The 19,702-nt window shown below is 43.5% G+C and overlaps 1 protein-coding gene across 4 annotated transcripts in view; it reads right to left on the bottom strand.

Moving 5' to 3' along the window:
- Window positions 1–104: 104 nt before the first annotated feature.
- Window positions 105–19,702, bottom strand: part of ece1 (endothelin converting enzyme 1) — a 34,097-nt gene continuing 14,499 nt past the window's right edge. For all 4 annotated transcript variants that reach the window (XM_066691524.1, XM_066691526.1, XM_066691523.1 and 1 more), the window contains exons 3-19: window positions 18,453–18,594; window positions 15,428–15,640; window positions 14,622–14,746; window positions 13,869–14,015; window positions 13,639–13,704; window positions 12,750–12,938; window positions 10,330–10,472; window positions 9,266–9,380; window positions 8,115–8,225; window positions 7,563–7,661; window positions 7,171–7,248; window positions 6,502–6,605; window positions 5,579–5,689; window positions 5,240–5,307; window positions 4,486–4,676; window positions 3,992–4,087; window positions 105–3,659 (exon numbers count right to left, since the gene is read on the bottom strand). In XM_066691524.1, the coding sequence (XP_066547621.1) occupies window positions 3,483–3,659; window positions 3,992–4,087; window positions 4,486–4,676; window positions 5,240–5,307; window positions 5,579–5,689; window positions 6,502–6,605; window positions 7,171–7,248; window positions 7,563–7,661; window positions 8,115–8,225; window positions 9,266–9,380; window positions 10,330–10,472; window positions 12,750–12,938; window positions 13,639–13,704; window positions 13,869–14,015; window positions 14,622–14,746; window positions 15,428–15,640; window positions 18,453–18,594 (2,175 nt within the window). In that variant the 3' untranslated portion in view covers window positions 105–3,482. The remainder of the gene's footprint in view (window positions 3,660–3,991; window positions 4,088–4,485; window positions 4,677–5,239; window positions 5,308–5,578; window positions 5,690–6,501; window positions 6,606–7,170; window positions 7,249–7,562; window positions 7,662–8,114; window positions 8,226–9,265; window positions 9,381–10,329; window positions 10,473–12,749; window positions 12,939–13,638; window positions 13,705–13,868; window positions 14,016–14,621; window positions 14,747–15,427; window positions 15,641–18,452; window positions 18,595–19,702) is intronic.

Raw genomic sequence — 19,702 nt, 5'->3', positions numbered from 1 at the left:
TTCACACAATTGCCAAGTGGGAGTGGAGGCTCTAAGGGCCTCATTAACCCCATTTAAAAAATATCTGTAATAATATAGTTTGTGCTCCAGAGAAAAGTGAAAAATAGCAAGACAATGGGGTATTTTTATTTACACAAACAGCTGTGAATCAAAACATACATTTGAGATGTTTGTGGTTATAGGATATGACCAAAATATATGTATATATGACAGTATGTAAGACTTTGGAATTGTCATTGGCATTATTTCCTCTTTCCCTTTTTCAAAGAACAAACTGGTAATAGAAATTCGACCCACAACCATTGACTAGCAAGCCCCCATAGTCTCTTGTACAAGACATTAAATGATCACAATATACTTACAGGTCACAGATATGAAACACAAAAATAAACTTTCTAAAACATTGCAAATAATTTAAGAATATAGTTTTTGTAATGCTAGGTATCAGCATTTTTGTTTTGCATTTTAAAAACCAACATCAACGGCCTTATTCAAAGTAATGGAGCTGACACTGATATTCACACACACACCGACGTGGACACAATCTGAACCAAGCGGGTGTGCCTGGTTTCATCACAACTGTCCAAACACAGCGCTGTTGAACACGCACTGTAGTGGTAACTGGTCAAAGTTACTGAGTGAACTCTACAACAATAGGCAGTCCTGTGAGAAAGCACTGCGTGTGTTTTTCAATGTTGCACTGTAAATATAACGGCTGATATACCCAAGTGGATCTGCTCCTGTCGCGAGAGCTTTATATTACACGGTGTCGTTTTAGGAGAACTATTTAAAAAAAAGCTTTCCCATCAGGCATCACCACTTTTATAAAAAAGCAAATCCTGCAGTTTCCTGAAATACTGTTGTTGCTCAAAGACCCAGTTTGATACTCCGATGGTATCTCTTTCATTCCAGCGTGTGTGGGAGTTACACTGACCACAACAGCCTAAATACTGTCCATATGTCCTTCCTTTGAACCCGTGGTCAGGCTGTTTAACGTCTGAGTACTGAGAGACAGGTGGTGGGAATGCAAATTGACTTGGGCTGCTGCACAAGAGGCAATGCAAATGGATTTGTTTTTTTCTTTAAAGAGTCTGAAAGAGTGACAATACTTTGGACGAGTTAAAAAAACAAGGACCTTAAAAACAGCTTTGCATTTTAGACGTCGGAAGAATCAATGTTCTCCACCAATTGAATCTGGCTGTGGAAATTCCCAGCAACCCCCATTACTTATTCTCTGTGATTCTGTAAAGATTTCTCAGTGTTGTGTAACAGTTGACAAGCTGTGATCTGACCATTAGCACTGCACAAGGGTAGGGCGAATGTAATGCATTCTGACAAACAATATTTTCTACAGTTCAGTGCTCTGAACACCAGTGACCTTCAGCCGTACACAAGAACGTGGCTGTCTGGAATACAGTTTGCTTGCCAGTCAGTGTACCTGTCTAGTTGTTTTGGCTCAGTATGATAGTAACAAATTATCATAATCATTGTCTCCACTTATTATTATTTCTCTTACACTTAATGTATCTCTACAGTCGCTGATATCTGTAAGACTGTTCTCCAGCATGTGCATTCAGTGATCACAAAACAAACAGGCACTGGAAAAGAAAGCAATGGCAGCAAGAAAAAGGTAGAACAACGACAACATTAGAGACAGAAAATAAATATGAACATTTCCTTTAAAAAACAACAATGCCACATTTATTCACAAAACCTGATCGATTAAATAGATGCAGTTCTCCCTCTTATATATATTTTTTTGTTGCTTTAACCGTTCAGTCGGTTTCCAGTGTTTGGTTTTTCTTCCGCTTCCAGAACAAGAAAAAGTTTCAGAGTTCCATTCCCCAAAAATATATAGCTTTTTTATATTACAGAAAATAGTTGACTCTTCCTATAGTGGTGGAAGTCCAGCCCGAGTTCCTGCTGCAGGGGCTTGGGTGGCAGTGGTCTGTGGTTGTGCTGGGCCTCTCTTAGCGCTTTTCCACCGACAGCAGCCGGTGCCTAATTTGGAACCATTTTCTGCTTTTCCCCCCATGAGACCCGGCTCGGTGCCGCGGAGCCGCTTTTTCTGGCACCAAAAACTTGCTGGTCTGGAACCTAAGACCCAGTGACGTCACGGCCGGGGCGGGTGAAGTCGTCTCCACAGAAAGTGATTGGCTGGAGTTCAGCCGCCATGTTTAAAATGCCGGCAGAGACGAGCAGTGAGGAGAGTTTTTAAAAAATGAGCGAAATCGGCAGCGAACAGCGGCCTGTCAGAGACACTACAGTGACAATGTGTCTCACAGGTCAGTAACTAGTTAGTTGTTGTCAAATGGCAGCGATGAGAGACGACCGAGCGCAGCTTCCGTGACAGGAAAGACGTGTTACAGCGAGATGATGATGATGATGATGATGAGAGTTAATGCGACGATATTATTGGACAGAAATGTTGTTTTAATGATCTGGTCATTATCTGCTCCGGTGTGACGCCGAATCCAGCGCCGCTACGAGTCACGTGTCCCGGGTTGGTTTGCGCATGATTCATCATTTATGAATAAATTAATTTTCTTAGCACAGGGCGAATTACACAAAACACACATATTGTACAGTAAGAGATCAAATACACAGTATTTGTGCTCACACGCCAGCAGTGCTGACAATGGATTATTATTATTATTATTATATTATTGTTATTATTGTGTATTTGTTAGCAGACGCTCTTATCCAGGGCGACTTTCAACACATAAGCGCATCGCTGCGTGTCTGGCAACAGAGACAAAGCAACAGTGATTTGGACCATCATCCCAGACCTCATCAATCAGCACAATTTCCCATCAAACCATTAACATCACCTGAGATCATCCGAGTTTATTGATCTGCCCGCGACTGCGCCGCAAACACCCCCAAAACAGCCGCATCCATAATCAATAGGCCAGCCTATAGTCATTGTGTTTAAACAAGAATTAAAGTAAAAATACGCCACAAAATGAATGAAAATGTATCCACTCATACAAAGTATATTCATAATGAACTGTGTGAGCGGTGATGAATGCATGTATTTTATTCAATGCAGTAAAAGTGTCCGAAATAGCGAATCAGTGTAAATCCCTTAATGCATCAATAAAAATCAATAAAATAAAAGGCTGTTATCTTAGCATATTCGTATAGCTGTATTTTAGTTTCTGCTACACGCGTTTTTTGTTTGGTTTTTACAGTGTATCTGTGCTGTGTGACGCTGAATGGGTTGGATTGTGATGTAATAGGGTTTAAAGTCGCAGTCGCCTCGGTGCTGATTATTACTGCCGTGTTTCTCTTCTACTCCGCGCTTGGGTTCGGTTCCAAAACCGGCGGAAAAGCGGGCCGGTTCCCAAAAAGATCAGCTGGATCCCATGCCGAGCAGCGGCTCCGGCTCCAGCACCGGCTCCTTGTCGGTGGAAAAGCGCTATCTTTGGAAAGGATCCCACCTCGTTTCAAGGAGCCAGTGCCTGCTGTTGTCCCGGGAATCACCACAGTTCACACTTGCGACTCGGGTTCATTGGGGTGTCGGGCGGGCAGTGGAAGTGCTTGGCGAATTCAGGCGAGTTGGACACGGTCCCGATGACTCGGAACCGGGACGGGCTGTGGGGGTCCGTGATCACGCCTTCGTGGGAGCTCTCCGGGGTTCGCACCGAGCACCAGACCTGTGTGGGCGGGAGAGGGCACACCGTTTTAAAATGACTGTTTGTCTCCCCATGCCAATATTGAATTGTATGTATTTCCTTCATGTGACAAGACACCAGATTAATGAAAAATGATGAAATACAGTGGGGGTAAAATTAAAGATGCATTTGCTGAACCTGATAAACATCAACAGAGCGCTGTGGGAATGCCCATTAGTCAAGATTTGAGCACAGAAATTAATTACAGGGAATTAAGGGAGAAAATCGGACATTTGGCCGGATTAGCATTGAGTCGTTATCCAGTCATTTCCAACACCGTCCTTGACTGATGTGGGAGACTAGAAAAGACGAACCTGTGCGAATCCTAGGAAGAACAGCTGCTGATTGGTCATCCCCAGTGCCGGCAGAACCTCCTCCTCGCCGTTCTTCCGGACCCAGTTCTCGTAGGCCTTCATGAACGGCATGGAGAGAGCGGACAGGTTTGCGCGTCAGAAATAAAAACCCAGCAGGCCAGATTAAATCAAAACTTTGAACCGCCTGCTAACAACAAACTATATAGCTAATAGCTGTTATATTGATGAGAATAAAAAGTAAAATGACCAGCCAGTGAGAACAAGATTATGGTTTTCTAGCAGGCATGGTCAAATCTCAGCTATAAGCACAGGCGTACAGTTATCAAAATAGACATTGGACTCTTCATTGGTCTGTACTTGCAATATCTTTCACTCATCTTGCTAAGAATAGTTAAAACAAAACCAGATTCATCATGTAGGAGTCCTTGTATGACAAAATCCAAAGCTAAAACTGGAAATCGACACCAGGTCTCCACGGCTCTCTGGTCACTCACCTTGTAGGCCGCCTTAAGCCCCCCATTGTCGGCAATGTTCTCCCCCAGGGTGTGCTTCCCGTTCAGGGGCTCCCGGTTGATGCTGTAGTTGCTGTACTGCTCCACCATACACTGCGTCTGCTTCTTGAAGGCTTCCACTGAGGAATTCTTCCACCAGGACCGCAAGTTGCCCTCCTTGTCGTACTCCCTCCCTGTTGTCAACACAAGCCAACACTTAGGCCTAAACCGAGTCAAAACCTTGACCTACTGTCGAATGACAAATTACAGACTTGTGATAAATTGCGGTTTAATTTATTGCCAGAAAACACTTTCCACTACTTGTACGTAAAAAATGCATTGAGGGTATACATTTTGTAACTTGTGAATCTGCGAGAAGTTCAAAATTTCGATTTGATCTCAGCCCGGGCACATTTCTGTCACGGGAGCTCTCACTTTTATTTGTCTGTTCTCTTTTTTTGGGTCAGCTTTGAAAGGAGGAGAAGCTCAGGGGAACTGGGTCTGGAAATACTTTGAACAATTTAAGAATCGTACTGACTACAAAGAAGAAAATAAAAAACCTCTGAGGTGGGAACTGAATCAGTGCCTGGCAACACATCCCCACGCAGACAGGTGTTGTGAACGTGCAAAAGAAGAAACGAGGGGCATTAAAACCGTTAGTTGAGTCAGGTTTTATTTTTATTTTTTGGGGTATTGCAATTCTCAATTGTATTTTAATTGTTTGACGCTCAACTTAATACACGGAAATTAGTTCTACCTTGATCATCAAAAGCATGGGTCAGCTCATGTCCCATCACCACTCCGATCCCTCCAAAATTAAGAGCCCTGATAGACAAAAAAAAAAGAGCACAGCTGTAGATAAAAAACACACAACACAAGCCTATATTCAGAGCAGTCCTTTACCTAATCTGTCTTCACTGTTATGCAAACACTTGTTCACTTATATGACACCAGGTCCTGGAACCAGGCCGATGAGGGGATGGTTGTAAGTCGCCCTCTTATGTTGTAAGTCACCCTGGATAAGGACGTCTGCCAAGAAATAAAAATAATAATAATAATAATAATAATGGAGTAAGAGGAAATGGGATGTACTTACTTCGGCCACGCCCGGCTGTAGAAAGGGGCCTGTAGGATTCCTGCCGGGAACACCATCTCATTTTTGGTGGGGGAGTAGTAGGCATTCACCGTGGCAGGGGTCATACTCCATCTGGGGAGTGTTGAAAGGTCAAAGAGGTTAAAGTTCACCCAAAGGATGCATCTACATCTAAATATGAGCAACGGGACTTGTGGCCGTGGTATGGAGTGCCTGAGCTACGGCGAGCATTTGTTTTCTAGACCACCTGCACACATACTTCATATCTTTCCTGTTTTTGTTTTTGTTGTCCGCTAACAGTATGGCGCCATTGGGTCAAATGAGTGTTTTTTCACGTGTTATTGGTGCGATCTAACGTCCCACGGCACCTTCATGTCTCATAATAGGGCAGGAAAGGTTTAGAGGTCAGCATGACACTGAGAAGACTCTGGATATACGATGCTGCGGACGAAGTCATTTCTTGGGATTGGACGACAGAAATGTGAGAAAGATAAGCAGCTGTGGGTGTAGGGTTTAGTCAGGATAGAGAGGCTGTTAACCATCACTGCTTTTAACAACAAGGAAGTAACTCTGTCAGCTTCTGAGTCTCCCCCAAGCTTTACTGACTGCTTTTATTAAACACGCCTAAAGAGGCATGTGAAAAGCAACAGCAGTTTGTTCTCTCTACGGCGTCTGGCACAGGAAGCAATAAACCTAATGCTGTCATAGTATTCCTGGTTTATTCCTTTGGCGTTAGTTCTGAAGCTGTAGACCTGTGTTTAAAGAATGAGTTCCTGCCATGTGTAGTATAAATAGAGATATCCCCAGCCCTATTTAGCTGTTTGTTAGAGAAACCTGTGGAGTACTAGCTTTAGCAGAGAAAGCAACACTGTAGACGCAAAGTGCTCTCCTTCAATAGTAAGGTATTGCTTATCAGAACTACTCACTGGTCCCGGTTTGGGGCTTTTCTGAGCTGGTCTGCGGTGACTCGGGCAGAGAAGTTGTAGTACTGTATGACGTTCTGGAAGTACAGATCCTTCACCACCTCATACTGCCCGAGAAATAAGAAGAAAATGGAAGATTGTTACATTTTGTTGCTGTTGTTGTTGTTGACGTTGAAGCACGGAACATACTAGAACAATCATGTAATTGGGGGTGAACATTTAATTCCATTTTTAATTAAGAGTGTGTCTTACTGCTCTGCAGATGTAAGTGTACAGCTTATTGAAGTGCAGGCTACATTAAAATAGGATATTATCAAACTGAATCTACCCAATTCTCACCTGGTGATAAAACTGGTGCAGAGATTTTCTAGAACATAATTTTCTAGATTTTCTGTTCCCTGTAGATAGTTCTGTTTCTGTTCTGAAATATACTTTACCTTGCAATTACCATAGTATGCCATAGAAGGGGAGATGGAAATAAAAAATGGAAAACCATAGAAAAAGGGATGGTAAAAGCATGGGAAGAATAAGAACACTGTGAATCCACCCCATACACATAGCAAGTGTGTTTATCTGACCACTCTTTCACGGCTAATGACACACTAAATAGTGGCTAATGTGACCCAGCAAATTCCTTTCCATATAGTCCACATGAACAGTTTGTGTACCTACATCACTGAACACCTTGTCCAGCTCCTTGTGATCCATAATAAACTTGGGGTATCCGATCATGTTGTAGATTGCGTCCGCCTGTCGAGCAAACCAGAAAAGAAAGATAAGAAGAAGCGGTGAGTTGCGGTTTGGTGACACAAGATGGCATTCTTGAGCAAGCAGGAACATCGTCACCAGCATGGGTTTTCATTTCAAAGCTGTACATTTCTTCTTTAGCAGCTTCACTCACAATTGCCCCAGGAGCTGTGAGATATGCACAGTTCTTTTCACGATGCCGACAAAGCACACATTGTAAAAGCAATGGGTTGTGTGTGACACTGCAGTGTGGTAAACTGCAGATATGAGGAGTACTTTGCGGATGCTGTGTAAAAATAAAAAAGCAGAGCTGTCACCTTCTCTTTTGCATCTTTTTTGGTCTCTGGATCCATCCAGCTCACGTACTTTAAATGGTCCTCAAAGGCGGCTTTTATTTCCGAGATCATGTCTTCTGCCTGTGGAGGGAAAAAGCAATGAACAGTCACTGACAGCACCTGGAGTAGCAGCGGAGGGAACGCAGACAATCGTGCTTTAGATCTACCTAGACACTGTAGTCCTTTTAGCTCAGGAGAACACAGCTTGAATTCGTGATCTGCCAGTGGAGGAGAGGTAACTCCCCTCATGCAAGTTTAGCCTGGTTAAGCACAGTGAAGGCATGTTGAACCCATAGAAACCTATGTAAAACTATGGTCAAACCACAGTAAAACCAAGTTAAAAGCGCCAAACACCCAAGTACATTTACCAGGTTGAACTTCCATGGGTTGCTGTAGAAGGGTTTATTTATACTTGATGTATGCTTGTTTTCTGATGCAGGACAAGCTGTGGGAAGACTGTAAGTAGGTAATGTTTGTCCTGGCGGTCGTGTAGCAGAGTATAACGGTAGTGTGGTCCCAGGGCAAGACACTCACTATGGCTTTACTGTCTTCTACAAACGTGGCCTTGACAAACATGGCTCCCAGGGAGAAGCCCAGGGCGCTGTCCGTGTCACTGACGCACAGCTTCCAGCGAGGAACACAGCTCTGAAACACAGGGACATGATATTGTCACAAAGCAGGCTCGACTGGCAATAAAATATGCTATGTACAGAACCTGCAGTAACTTAAAGTTAGTTTTGTTAATTTGTTTTGACCCCTGTGGCTTGTGGCAGCAACAGGAAGTCCTCCGACTTCTTTGTGTCCCTGCTGGGCTTTTCACAATCAAAACAGAGGAATCAGAGAGAGGAAGAACCCAAACACAGCACTCCAGCGAGTCCCAGGCCACATATCACCCGCTCCCCTGGCTTTGTTAGGCCTCTGATATTATTACAGTCATTTTAGAAGCCAAGGGAACTGGAACAGGAACTAACCCTGATAAGAGGCTAAGATTCAATAGAAACTTAACAGAGTTAACACAACCTGACAGAGTCTGAAGCTGGGTGGAGGAACAGCGGTTATCCACTTCAGACCCTGCGATTAGTTATGTTGTGCTGCAAACTATAGCAGAATGTCCTCCTATAGGTGTTCATACTAAATGACAGTTCAGGAGGGTGGCTGGAGAAGGCCAGAGCTTGATACAGGAGAATTAAACAGGGACCACTAGTGTAAACTCAAAGACATGCAAAGAAACAACAGGAAGTGTTTGCCTTGTAATCTAAAAGTGTATTTCTGACATATAAGTGACATTCTGACTGAGTGGATCCGTAATTGAATAAAAGGATGATGACTATTTGTTATAGTTTAGATAAGCTACACTATTTCACAACCTGAAAACAGCCCGGAATCGTTAATCTGAACAGTTCCGGAGATCTGCAGGCTATACTCCCTCTCCGCCCCCTGTCCTGCTTTCACAATAAGGGTATTTACATCCACAGCGTAACTGATTGGCTACAATGGCTGAATGGAAACATTGGCTAATCTCTCGATGCTTTCCAAGAAACAGAAACAAAGAAAAAGGAGTAAAAACGCAATGCGCCGACTGAGGGTCACAGATCTGCCACCACACCCGTTTTAAATAATGCCGTCCTTCCCGATAAAGGATGATGCCCTGTGTTGGACTCTGCGAACCCTGCCCCTCTTCTCACCTTCTTGGTGCCGTACATGGCCTCCAGGAACCGCTCCTCGGCATCCTGGAAGCGCTGGTCCAGGTTGGAAGCCATCTTGCGCACCACCGTCAACATCATGTAGGTATTGAGGAGACTGAGGAGAGAAGGGCCACATCCCCAAAGACCGATAAAATCACTTTGTCTGCGTAGTATTTAAACTGCAGATTGATTTTGCACGTGCCAGGTCTGAGTGTAACATCATTAAACACACTTTCTCCATTTGTTTTAGTGACGGTGAGTATCAGGAATAACCCCCTTTAGTTTACGCCTTATTAAGGTTATACTAAACTGCAGATGTGACGAAATAATGCGTACTGTCCTCTGTTTCTAAAATTGCCTATTGTTCTTTCTCTTCAAAGATAACTTGTATGTGGAACCCAAGTAAATCCCATATGACTTGAGAATTTACTTATTTATCTGCAGCATTATATTTCTCAGAAAATATTGTTTTAAGTAAATTTAAGCTTTCGAATTCAAACCAAATTCTCACTCAGCCCCTAAAGGTCAGACAAGGGGGTTTATTGAGAAAAATAAACATAGCGCAGATTTCAGGGTGGGCGAGGATATGAGTTTATAACTACATTGGTTTGTTTTGGTCGCTCTCTGTGATCTGTAATTCTAATTAAAGGACCGTTTCAAAACCAGACTTTTGTTTTAGCAAGTTTCAGATGTTTTATCCTAGAAGTAAATACAGAAATAAATAACAGACAAACTGAGAATTTTCTTCTGTAAGCCACTCAGTTCCCGAAGAAAGCTGTTGTAAATCTGAATGAAGAAATCGCAATATATTCAAAGGTTGTTTACGAGAATCTATTGGTATACAGTGGTGCCAAGAAGTATTCAGCCCCCTTGAACTTTTTCAGATGTTGTTGCGTAACAAACCTGACATTTGGATGCATTTAAATGAGATTTTCTATCCTTTGATTCATACGTATACTTAAATAACAATTCCTGTCGTGTGTTTTGTGATATCCGTACACTGCGCTGTATGTTTTCTCAGGCTTTGCTGTCGGAGCTGAGACCCACCCCTCTCCATGACCTACCTCTTGCTGGTGCTGTTGATGAGGTCAGATACTTGCTGCAGGTACTCTTTGGCATAAACCACTACCGGCTCCGAGTCGTTCAGCTCCACAGGCGCGAACACGGCCGAGAGCAGCGGCATCCAGTCCACCACTGGGGCCAGAGTCTGCAATACACACGGGGGGCCTTGTCAGCAGCAAGCTTAAGCCACCCCAGTCCGGGACACCCAGCAGCCATGAGATCTGAGCATCGGTGGGTGTCCCCCCCATTACCTCAATCCAATATCCACCTCACACTGTTTACCTACCCGTCCTCTGAGAACGTGCCTCTGCGTGGTCTCAGTCTCTGACTTCCCATTGGCCAATTCACTTCCACTTACAACTAATGCACCCGAGAGCTCAGGAAAACAAGACATGCCGATTCCTAGGCGTCCATCCACTGTTTCGCAAACAATCGACTCTTTATTTGATTGACGGAGCGTTGGTCTCGTAACATTTAGCGAGATCCAATTATCGCCTTTTACACGGCATTGACTCCCGTGCGCAACAGTGGCCTCCGCAGTTTTGTGTGCTCAATTAAAACCACGCACTTCCACATTGGCGAGACATGTCAATTACGATTCCCCAAAACAAAAGAATGTGCATCAATTATAAACAACACCTAGTGCTGGACTCTGCAGAATTCATTAGAAATGTCCGCCATCTGATCCCTGTCCCTGCAGCGTGGGAATAGTGAGCCCGGCTATCTCTGACTGGCAATAACAATCAGGCTGCGATGCTTTGTGTTCCAGCACACACCTAATTTAACAAGCCCATTAGCGTGCCTTTATTTCAACTGCAGGCAGAATCACATAACAACAAAGCCAACACAACACAGGGCACTGGGTCTTAAAAATAACCACAGGCAGGTGGGCACAACTGAACTGCCAAAACATATCCATCAGTGGGACAGCTGTTGTGTCCATTGGGGCAGTAGGAGAACCAAAATGTGTGTTGTTTTCAATGACTTAGGGAGATGGAAATATATATTTTTAGTTAAGTGCTTTTCATATATATAAAGAGTGTAAGTAAAGATGTATGTAGGTGTAATTGATTTTGAGGTTTGGGACTTTTTTCCTTTAATGGCTGTTCTTCAATTTTGTCTACATAGCATGTAGGATCTTAATTCTATCCCAGAAGATAAGAGGTATTTGTGCCATTATAAAAATTACTGCAACTAGTTCAACAATTGAGTTTTAAATACCTGAAAGCTAATGGACTTTCAAGAGCTTGTTCCCATTGTCCTCTCTCAGTCTTAATTACCTGTTCATTTGTGTAGTTTAACCTCTTGACTTGCTTTTTAACAGGCGTTCCCAAACCCCTGCCCTGGGGGGGCTACACAATGCTAGCTGTTTTGCTTCCGTCCTTGGTTTTAAACCTTTCATATAGCAGGTGGTATATTACAGAGACTTTACCCTGTTCTCACCAAACATTCATCTGCAATAATGCTAAATCTAGTGTGACTGAGTTCTCTGTTCGGCGTCCAGATGAAAAGCACCACAAGGCCGAAGCACCACAACAGAAATTAAAAACATCCACGTTTGGGAAATGAACCCACAGCGCTCCTTTGAAGTTTCCGTTGTGGCTAGCATTGTTTCCCTTAATGAGAAGAATCTGGATTTTGTGACAGATGTTTGGCCTAGTTAAAGTCTCTGTCTGCCTATAAGTACCAAGGCCACACTGGCTGGGACTCAGCAGGTGATAATGCTCTTCTGAGGCCCACGTCTATTCAAGAGAACCACATGTCAAAGAGCTTCTCAAGGCCCACAGAGCACAGCCGCCGGTCTCTCTGCGTGAAACCCAGGAGCAAACAAATGACTTAAAGAGAAACACTTTCCTCTGAAAACTTTGCCCCTTCACTTCGTATAGATTTACTCTGCAGTCTTTTATATGTGCAAAAGTGCATCCCTGTAATAGAGATTTAACTCAACACACCTGCTTCCTCTTATGGGCAATTTTGACAGATTAAAGGCTTTGGGGGGGGCACTTTAAAATAACTCTTAATTTGTTTACAGATCTGGGCATTCATGGGGAAGAAATGCTAACCTCTCACACAAAGAAAAACCTCACATAAAAAACGTGTCTGTTTCTAAGAGCCTATTGGATTCAACAAAATGACAGATTTGTTTAGCTAGGCCAGTGTGCAAAATAAAGCCAGATGGCGTGATCATGGATAAACCATTCTTCCAATGGTGCTCTTCTGTCTGATCTGAGGATCCCAAAAAACACATTCCAGTCTGGATCAAGCACGTGTTATGAAAGGACACCTTGATTTGTGATTGTGTGAGTGCCGTTCATTCAAAGCGATTCCCCGATAGCGGTCAAATCAAACCAGTTTCTTTTACATCTTTAAATGCGTCAAGATTTGAAATTAAACTACACTAGGTTACTCTGTTCCGACTGACCTGCAGCTCCCTAGCCGGCATCTTATGGTAGATGAGCTCCTCGTCCATACGTTCCTCCTGGGGCACCGTGATGTTGGCCAGAGTCGTCTCGAAATCCAAGATCTCCTGCATCTGCACTCGGGTGGAGGCCTCGGTGCCACCCAAAAGCACTCCCACCTCCACCAGGAAATTCAGGTAGGCCGTCAACACCTGAGGACACACATGGCACAGCTTAGGACAAACAAGATCCTGTGGAGCTCACTTTAATGCACTGGAGAAGGACCACTCAGCCTGCGATAAAGCCTTTGCAGCCAAACACATCTCCTTCTGGCAACGTTGTGTGAAGTTGTGTTTTGGTTTTCACACATATGTTCTGAAATGTGATATGCTGACCACACTGTGTCACTAAAGTTCTCTGTCATTTGGTCTTTACATTTCAAAGGTCTATCTCTGGACTTCTGGTAGTGCAATTCTGTTATAGTCATGCGTATATATATTTTGTTTATAATGTTTTTATTGTTCATTTACACTGTTCATTCCATGTATTTTGTTAATTATCAGTATCTCTAGAATGAAGTTGTATAAATGTGATGTTATCATGTTATTTTACAATGTTTTGACAACATCCCCTGGAGTCTACAGATTTGTGTTGCCACGATGTTGTATAATTCTAAGGTCATTTTATAGTGATGTTACCACAACAATATCTGGTAAGCTGTGAACCTGCCCCAAGAATCTCAGGCTACATTTATGAGAGAAGTATTTCCTAGTTTTCCCCGACTAAGTACATTTCAGACTGGTTAGTGATATAAATCAGGTGCAGGAAAGGGATCTGGCGCTGAGCGAGACTGAAATCTGAAACTTTATAATACTTTATTTACTTATCTGCAGACGCTAAGATGCTTCTTACTTTGTGGTTGGCCGTGGTGTTGAGGTAGTAATCTCTGGACGGTAAACCGAGCCCAGACTGATCCACCTGTTGGAAGAACAAGATCCTGTTATGCACAAAAAAAGTTGTTTGTTTTCAGGTATTAGGATGTCTCCGCCACATATTTGTCATTGAAAGTTCATGGATTTGACATATTATAAATTATATACCAGCGTCTACACTTTGTTTGCCTGGGGAACTGTGGGACCTACCTGGATGACGTTGCTGTTGGAGTTCTTGGAGTCAGTGCTGACATACACAGAGAAGAAAGGCGAGGTGCGGTAGAGGGACGACACGGTGATCAGGACCTCCTGGAAATTGTCCTTGTCCCAGGGACCTGTCAGAGCCCAGCCCCCTGTCTGAAACAAGGAAAGCCTGTCAAAAAACATGGACAATGTACCCTCTAACCCAGAAACCAGAAGACTTCAGAAGAAGATGTGACGACAGCAATTTCAATTGCAATGTTCATAGACTGTGCCACATAGAAAACAAAGAAAACATGGTCTGTATGGCCCTGTAAAGAGGCTAACCTCTTCCCGTCCAGCGCTCCCGGCGGTCGTTTTGTTTACTATAGACTGATACTAGACCTTTGTTGCCTGAACACGAATATCAAAGGACTGAAGTACAGAGGAACACATTGTGAAACAGCTCTCAGAAATACATTGTACAAATCGTGCATAAAACCCTTCTGAGGTCTTAACAAACACGCTAGCAGTAATTACCAAAGCTAAACTGAATTCACCCAATTAACCAGCATTGAAAACTGGCAAATTCTGAACAGCATATTAAAGGCACGAATGGAAATGATTTTGTGTGACTTTTTTAAATGAGATTCACTCAAAGACTTCCCGCGGTCACTGAAAACATCTGGAAAAGACCTAGTGTGCTGGCAGAGGGGCATTGTGGACCTGCGTGGACAGATGTGATGGGCAGCCGTCGGAGTTAATGGTATTAATGACACGCACCTGGTTAATGAGTTCCTGCAGGGGCCTGGCTCCCAGCTCTTTGATCTTGTCTTCATTCATGCAGGCCTGATAGTATCTCTGGGCCTTGCGCTCCGCCTCGCTGATCCCAGTCATACTGGTGTTCTCTGGCAAAGACAGGGGAGGCAATGTTATCTGGGGGGAGGGTTTCCTACCCTTCAGAAAATTCAGAAGTAATCCAATTTGAGAGCTCAACTTTTTCAGTGTCTGCTCTGGAATTGACTTCCTTCACGAGGCATTTGCCACCCAGCAGCTCCGACAGAGGGTCAGAGAAGCACGTGACTTCCTAACACCGTAGCTAACATTGTGGAAACATTGTAATCAAGCAGAACAATGTAACGTTGCGGCAACATATACTAGACTCTGAGGGATGTTGTCAAAACATTGAAAGAGAACACTATGTAACTACATGCCGCAGAAGAAAACAGTGGCCAATAACAAACTACACAGAATGAAAAGGTTATTTCAGTTAAATGGAAAACACTGAACAAAGTAGGCTGTATTTATGTGTGCAAACCAACACAATTGTGGTTGATCCGTATTGCAATTGAAAAACTAAATGTGCTGCCAACGTTATCGTGCAACAATCAGAGAATATGCATGACACTGTGTGGTCAGGATGATAAGTTTCTACAGCATTTTTCTGATGTCATGTGTGACCAAATCCAAGATACAATCAAACCACAACCACAACCTCGCACAGCAAATGACAACTGTTAGTCGAGACCCTTCTTCCCGTCAGGTTTGGAGGGTTTCCACTCAAGCTAAGCCAGCGCTGAGGCTCTTACCCAGCAGGTGCTTCATGATGGCCTGGTTGTGCTCCCACAGATTGTTGAAGGTGCCCCAGCGTGCATGTCCATCGGGCAGGGGGTTGGCCTGCACCCAGCCCCCGCAGGCAAACGCATAGAAGTCCTCGCAGGGGTCCACTTTGCGGTTCAGGGCCCCCATGACCGTACTGGCCACCGTCACACAGGCCTCCGACAGGCACACCCGGGGGTGATCTGGGCATGGGATGACACAGAAAAACACGGTCACGTCCCGGTTTAGACTGGTGTGTGTGTGGGGGGTGGGGTGCACTTCAAATTGTCATCAGCTGCACACCAGTGCTGAGGAGAACCAGAGGAATCATGGAATGCATCACAGGGCATTGAAAAAGAACAGGACCGTTCATCAGCGTTGTTAAATTAAAACCAGCTTTAAAGCAGAACAGATTCAAAATGGCCGACACTGAATGAGTAACATTCAAATGCATATCTAATAGATAAAGCACGACATGGTCAGTAGTTGTCAGTGGAAGAAAAGCAGGTGTACTGTCAGGAATGCAGACAACAGACACCATCGTACACTCAAAAGCCCTAAACTTCCCAACCCAAATAAAAAAGCAATGGAATTCTGTAAGCAAATATATTTAAGAACTTATTTAAACACTATAGGTACAGTCCAGTCCGTATATACCTGCACATAGACCAAGGCTTCGGAAGGAGGGAAAATTAAATGGTGTAATAACATGAGAGTCCCATGCAAACAATGCCTTTCGAGATTGTCACCGGTGCCAACGTCAATAACTCCCATGAAAACACAAGGGTGAGGCAGAGCTGAACACACACAGTCGGGTATCTGGACTGGGCGGTCAGGACCGGGTCAGTCGGCACAAACGGTAACGACGGTTTCTGGACTGAAAGGGCATGTGTTGCCTTCTGAGGAAGTGCTGTAATCGCGCTGCTGCTCTTCTTTTGTGTTTTTGTTATTTTTGGACTGCTTTTCACAGGGGAAGTGGAACATTTCAATAATTTTAGAGGTATAATTTAGGTACCGTGTTTACACATTGTTTTTCATCATTTAGGTTCATGTATTTTTGTCCATGATGAACTGAGGAGTTATTTTTGTTTATAACCCTCGTTTGAAATGAAAGTAGACAGAGCCTGTTCAACGAGATTAATAAATACATATTAAGCCAACAAACCATAGTTAAAGAAACCTAATACGATTAATAAAAGCGGATGTCTCGGGTTTCTTTTTGCGGACTTCACTTGCAGGTTTATCACCGTCAGCTTCAGCTCAAGTCTAATCTGGTTACACAGGTTAAATAGTTAAATATCACAGTCATTAAAAATACTATACTTATTTTCAAGTCTTTTTAGCTGATCACAAAAGAGGGAAACGATTCTAATGTGTGAAGTAATACAAACAGCATCTATATATCAATTATTTGTAGAGATGTATCTAAATGTAAACCTCTAGGAGACCAGTATAGATTTCTGTAAGTAATATAAAGTAAGTAAGTAAGTAACATGAGACATTATTGGGTGTTTCTGTTTCGGTAAATAATGATCTGTCTGTATTTCCTGACTATTTTCGGACTGTTCTCCCCAACTTCATTTCACAGGAAAAGACAGGACTTTAAGTGTGCTTGACGCGGCACATATAAACGGTTGAATGAGTGGGCGAGTGCACAACCACCATCAAATGCTGGCATTGTTATCTGCCGGTAAAGGAAAAATAAACAAGCCCATAAAAGTACACCTCGGTATCTGGGCTGTTTTTACAGATCTGCGAGCGCCTGCATTCTTGAGACGTCGTACTAACATTTCAATAGCAGGAAATGGCATTACTTTTTCCTTTAAAAACACAAGGAAATGAGTGCTTGAGGAAAACAAATATTCATGATGTGGCGGCCGGAGACGTTAGAAAAACACATTGTGCTCGTTGGATGCCTTTGGGCCTTCCACGTCTGATATCTACAGTGTATACTTTCAATTATTAAAAAAAAAAAACTCCACATGAATTAAATCATTGACATCAGTCCACGAGGAGAACTGAGCAGAAATAGACACGAAAGAAAGACGGTTTTAGTTTAACTACAGAAAAACAATCACATCCTGTCTCTCTAGGTCTCTGAAAAAAAGGCCAGGTTGAGTCCACCCACTTCTGGGGTGGAAAGCAGATCTTCTTTCTTAACACAAGACAGTAGGGCCGGAGGTGTATCTGTGTGACCGGAGTAAAGAAAGACAGCAGAGGGAGGAACAACACTGAAAGTCAAAGGAAAAGTCTGTCTGTGATCAGTATAAAAGTCACATTTCACTGCCCAAGCCAGCCAGAACAAACAGCCACCTAAACCAAAGACAGCATGAGCCCTTTCCCTTCACTTTCTAGGCACATGTCAAATAGTGTGATTCCCCTATCGCTTATATAGTGCTAAGTGACATGGCATATTGTAGAGTAATGCCTATAGTAGGAGATAAGGAACTGGTATAGACTAAGGCAGGGGTCTAAACTCAATTCCTGGATTGGCATGTGTATGCTGGTTCTCGTTCCAACCGAGTCCTCAATTACTTAATTTGTCAAATTAATTATTCTATTTGATATATTTAAACAATATATTGCAAAGTATTTTACAGTTGATGGTCTAAAAGTGCATTTGATTCAAGGTACAGTATCTTATTAAATATCCTGGGCCTGGATAGGTGTTTAAATGTATGTAGCTAATTAAACAACTAGATCAATTAAGTCATTGAGGACTTGGTTGGAATGAAAATCAGCAAACACCCACCCTCCATGGATTGAGTTTGAGACCCCTGGACTAAGGGCTGTGTTTTGATTTCAAACGTTGGAGAAAATGTGTAGTAAGATACTGGCTGCTGAACTGGCAACCACTGTGCACATAACTGGTCTTACACTTAGTTTTAAAAGATCAATAACCTGACCTGAACATCAGATTCAACTGTGCAAATGAAGTAATGCAAATGCAAATGCATGGAAATGAAATGAGAGACAGCTATGCCAGGAGATGCATGTCGGAGAAGATGGTCTTACCGTGTTTGTAGTGGATCCCCATCACGAGCACGCTGACCAGCAGGGCGGCTGACAGAAACCCCACCAGGACCAGCAGTCTCTTCTCCATGCCCGTCCATCCTGCCCAGCAGCGGGTGCTGTGACTCGGCCCCATCAGACTCACCTGCACAAACACACACACAGTCACTGACCTGCCCTACGCTCTGCCCAGTGTCCCTGCCGCACTTTATGAGCAGTGCCCCCTTGCCCTGCAAATACAGGGAAACTACTGAGCCGGCACAGAATAGGGAGACGGGCACTGACGGGTATGCCATTCACACGCGACTCCGGTGCCAGATAGATGCACGGCTGGCTAACATTAAACTGAAAAGGTATCAGCTGGGATGAAAAGGCCAGTTAGGGAAATCTTGCGTGAACTGATAAGCAGAGAAGGAGGTGCAAATTAGGTTTAGCACACAAGGCTAAGGCATATTTGAATAACCCTCATATCTACAGGTTCTGGAGCAGACACGGGTGCTTTCTGTAATACAGGGGCAAGGGCTGGCTGTGTGGGAGTCAGGAAAGACCCGGGGTGTCTTTGTGGGGACGAAGCTTTATTTGTATTAATAAAACGGACACTTGGGGTTTCTCTCGCACCGCAAAGACACGCTGCTTCAGAGGATTGACTTCTCCAAACTGTATTCATGTGAATGTGGCGTGTTTGCCTCCCCAGTGATGGACTGGCATGCTTGTTCTGGGTGTAGCAGTTATGGAAAATGGATGGTGGGAAGGATGTGATGTCACGGCACAAACAACGCCCGTGTCACTGGAGCAATAATGGGTGACTCATCTTCAAACACGAAATTAGGCCATAAACTGTGTGGGCCATAAAATGTGTGGAAGTGTAGCCAGAGTCTCAGAGAAAGAGGGGCAGCATGTTTGAAGTGCTTTATCTGTCCAATGTCTGTCCAATGTCCAATGTCTGACCCACCAGAAACCACACTGTTAGAAGGTCACATACAGAAGAAAATGCAGTTTCCAGCTGGGTAGTTCATGGAGGAATTTATTTAATTTAATGTCGTCTATTGACTGTTAAAAATATACAGATGTGAGTAAAGCCTAGGGACGTCCAAACACAAGCAGATGTTGTCTTCAGCTGGTTAGTGGTGTGATTTGTAAACATTAGACTAGAGCACTGTGTGTATTAAAAAGGAAGGTTTATTCCCTTCTGGAGACATTTTAATTGTTTAATTGTTATGTCTGAGACAGTTCAGATCCCAGTCTATTTATTT

The sequence above is a fragment of the Amia ocellicauda genome, chromosome 18 (genome assembly GCF_036373705.1).
Source record: "Amia ocellicauda isolate fAmiCal2 chromosome 18, fAmiCal2.hap1, whole genome shotgun sequence".
Classification (NCBI taxonomy): domain Eukaryota; kingdom Metazoa; phylum Chordata; class Actinopteri; order Amiiformes; family Amiidae; genus Amia; species Amia ocellicauda.
Note: the sequence above shows the minus strand (reverse complement) of the source record. Positions and strands in the feature narration are given on the sequence as shown.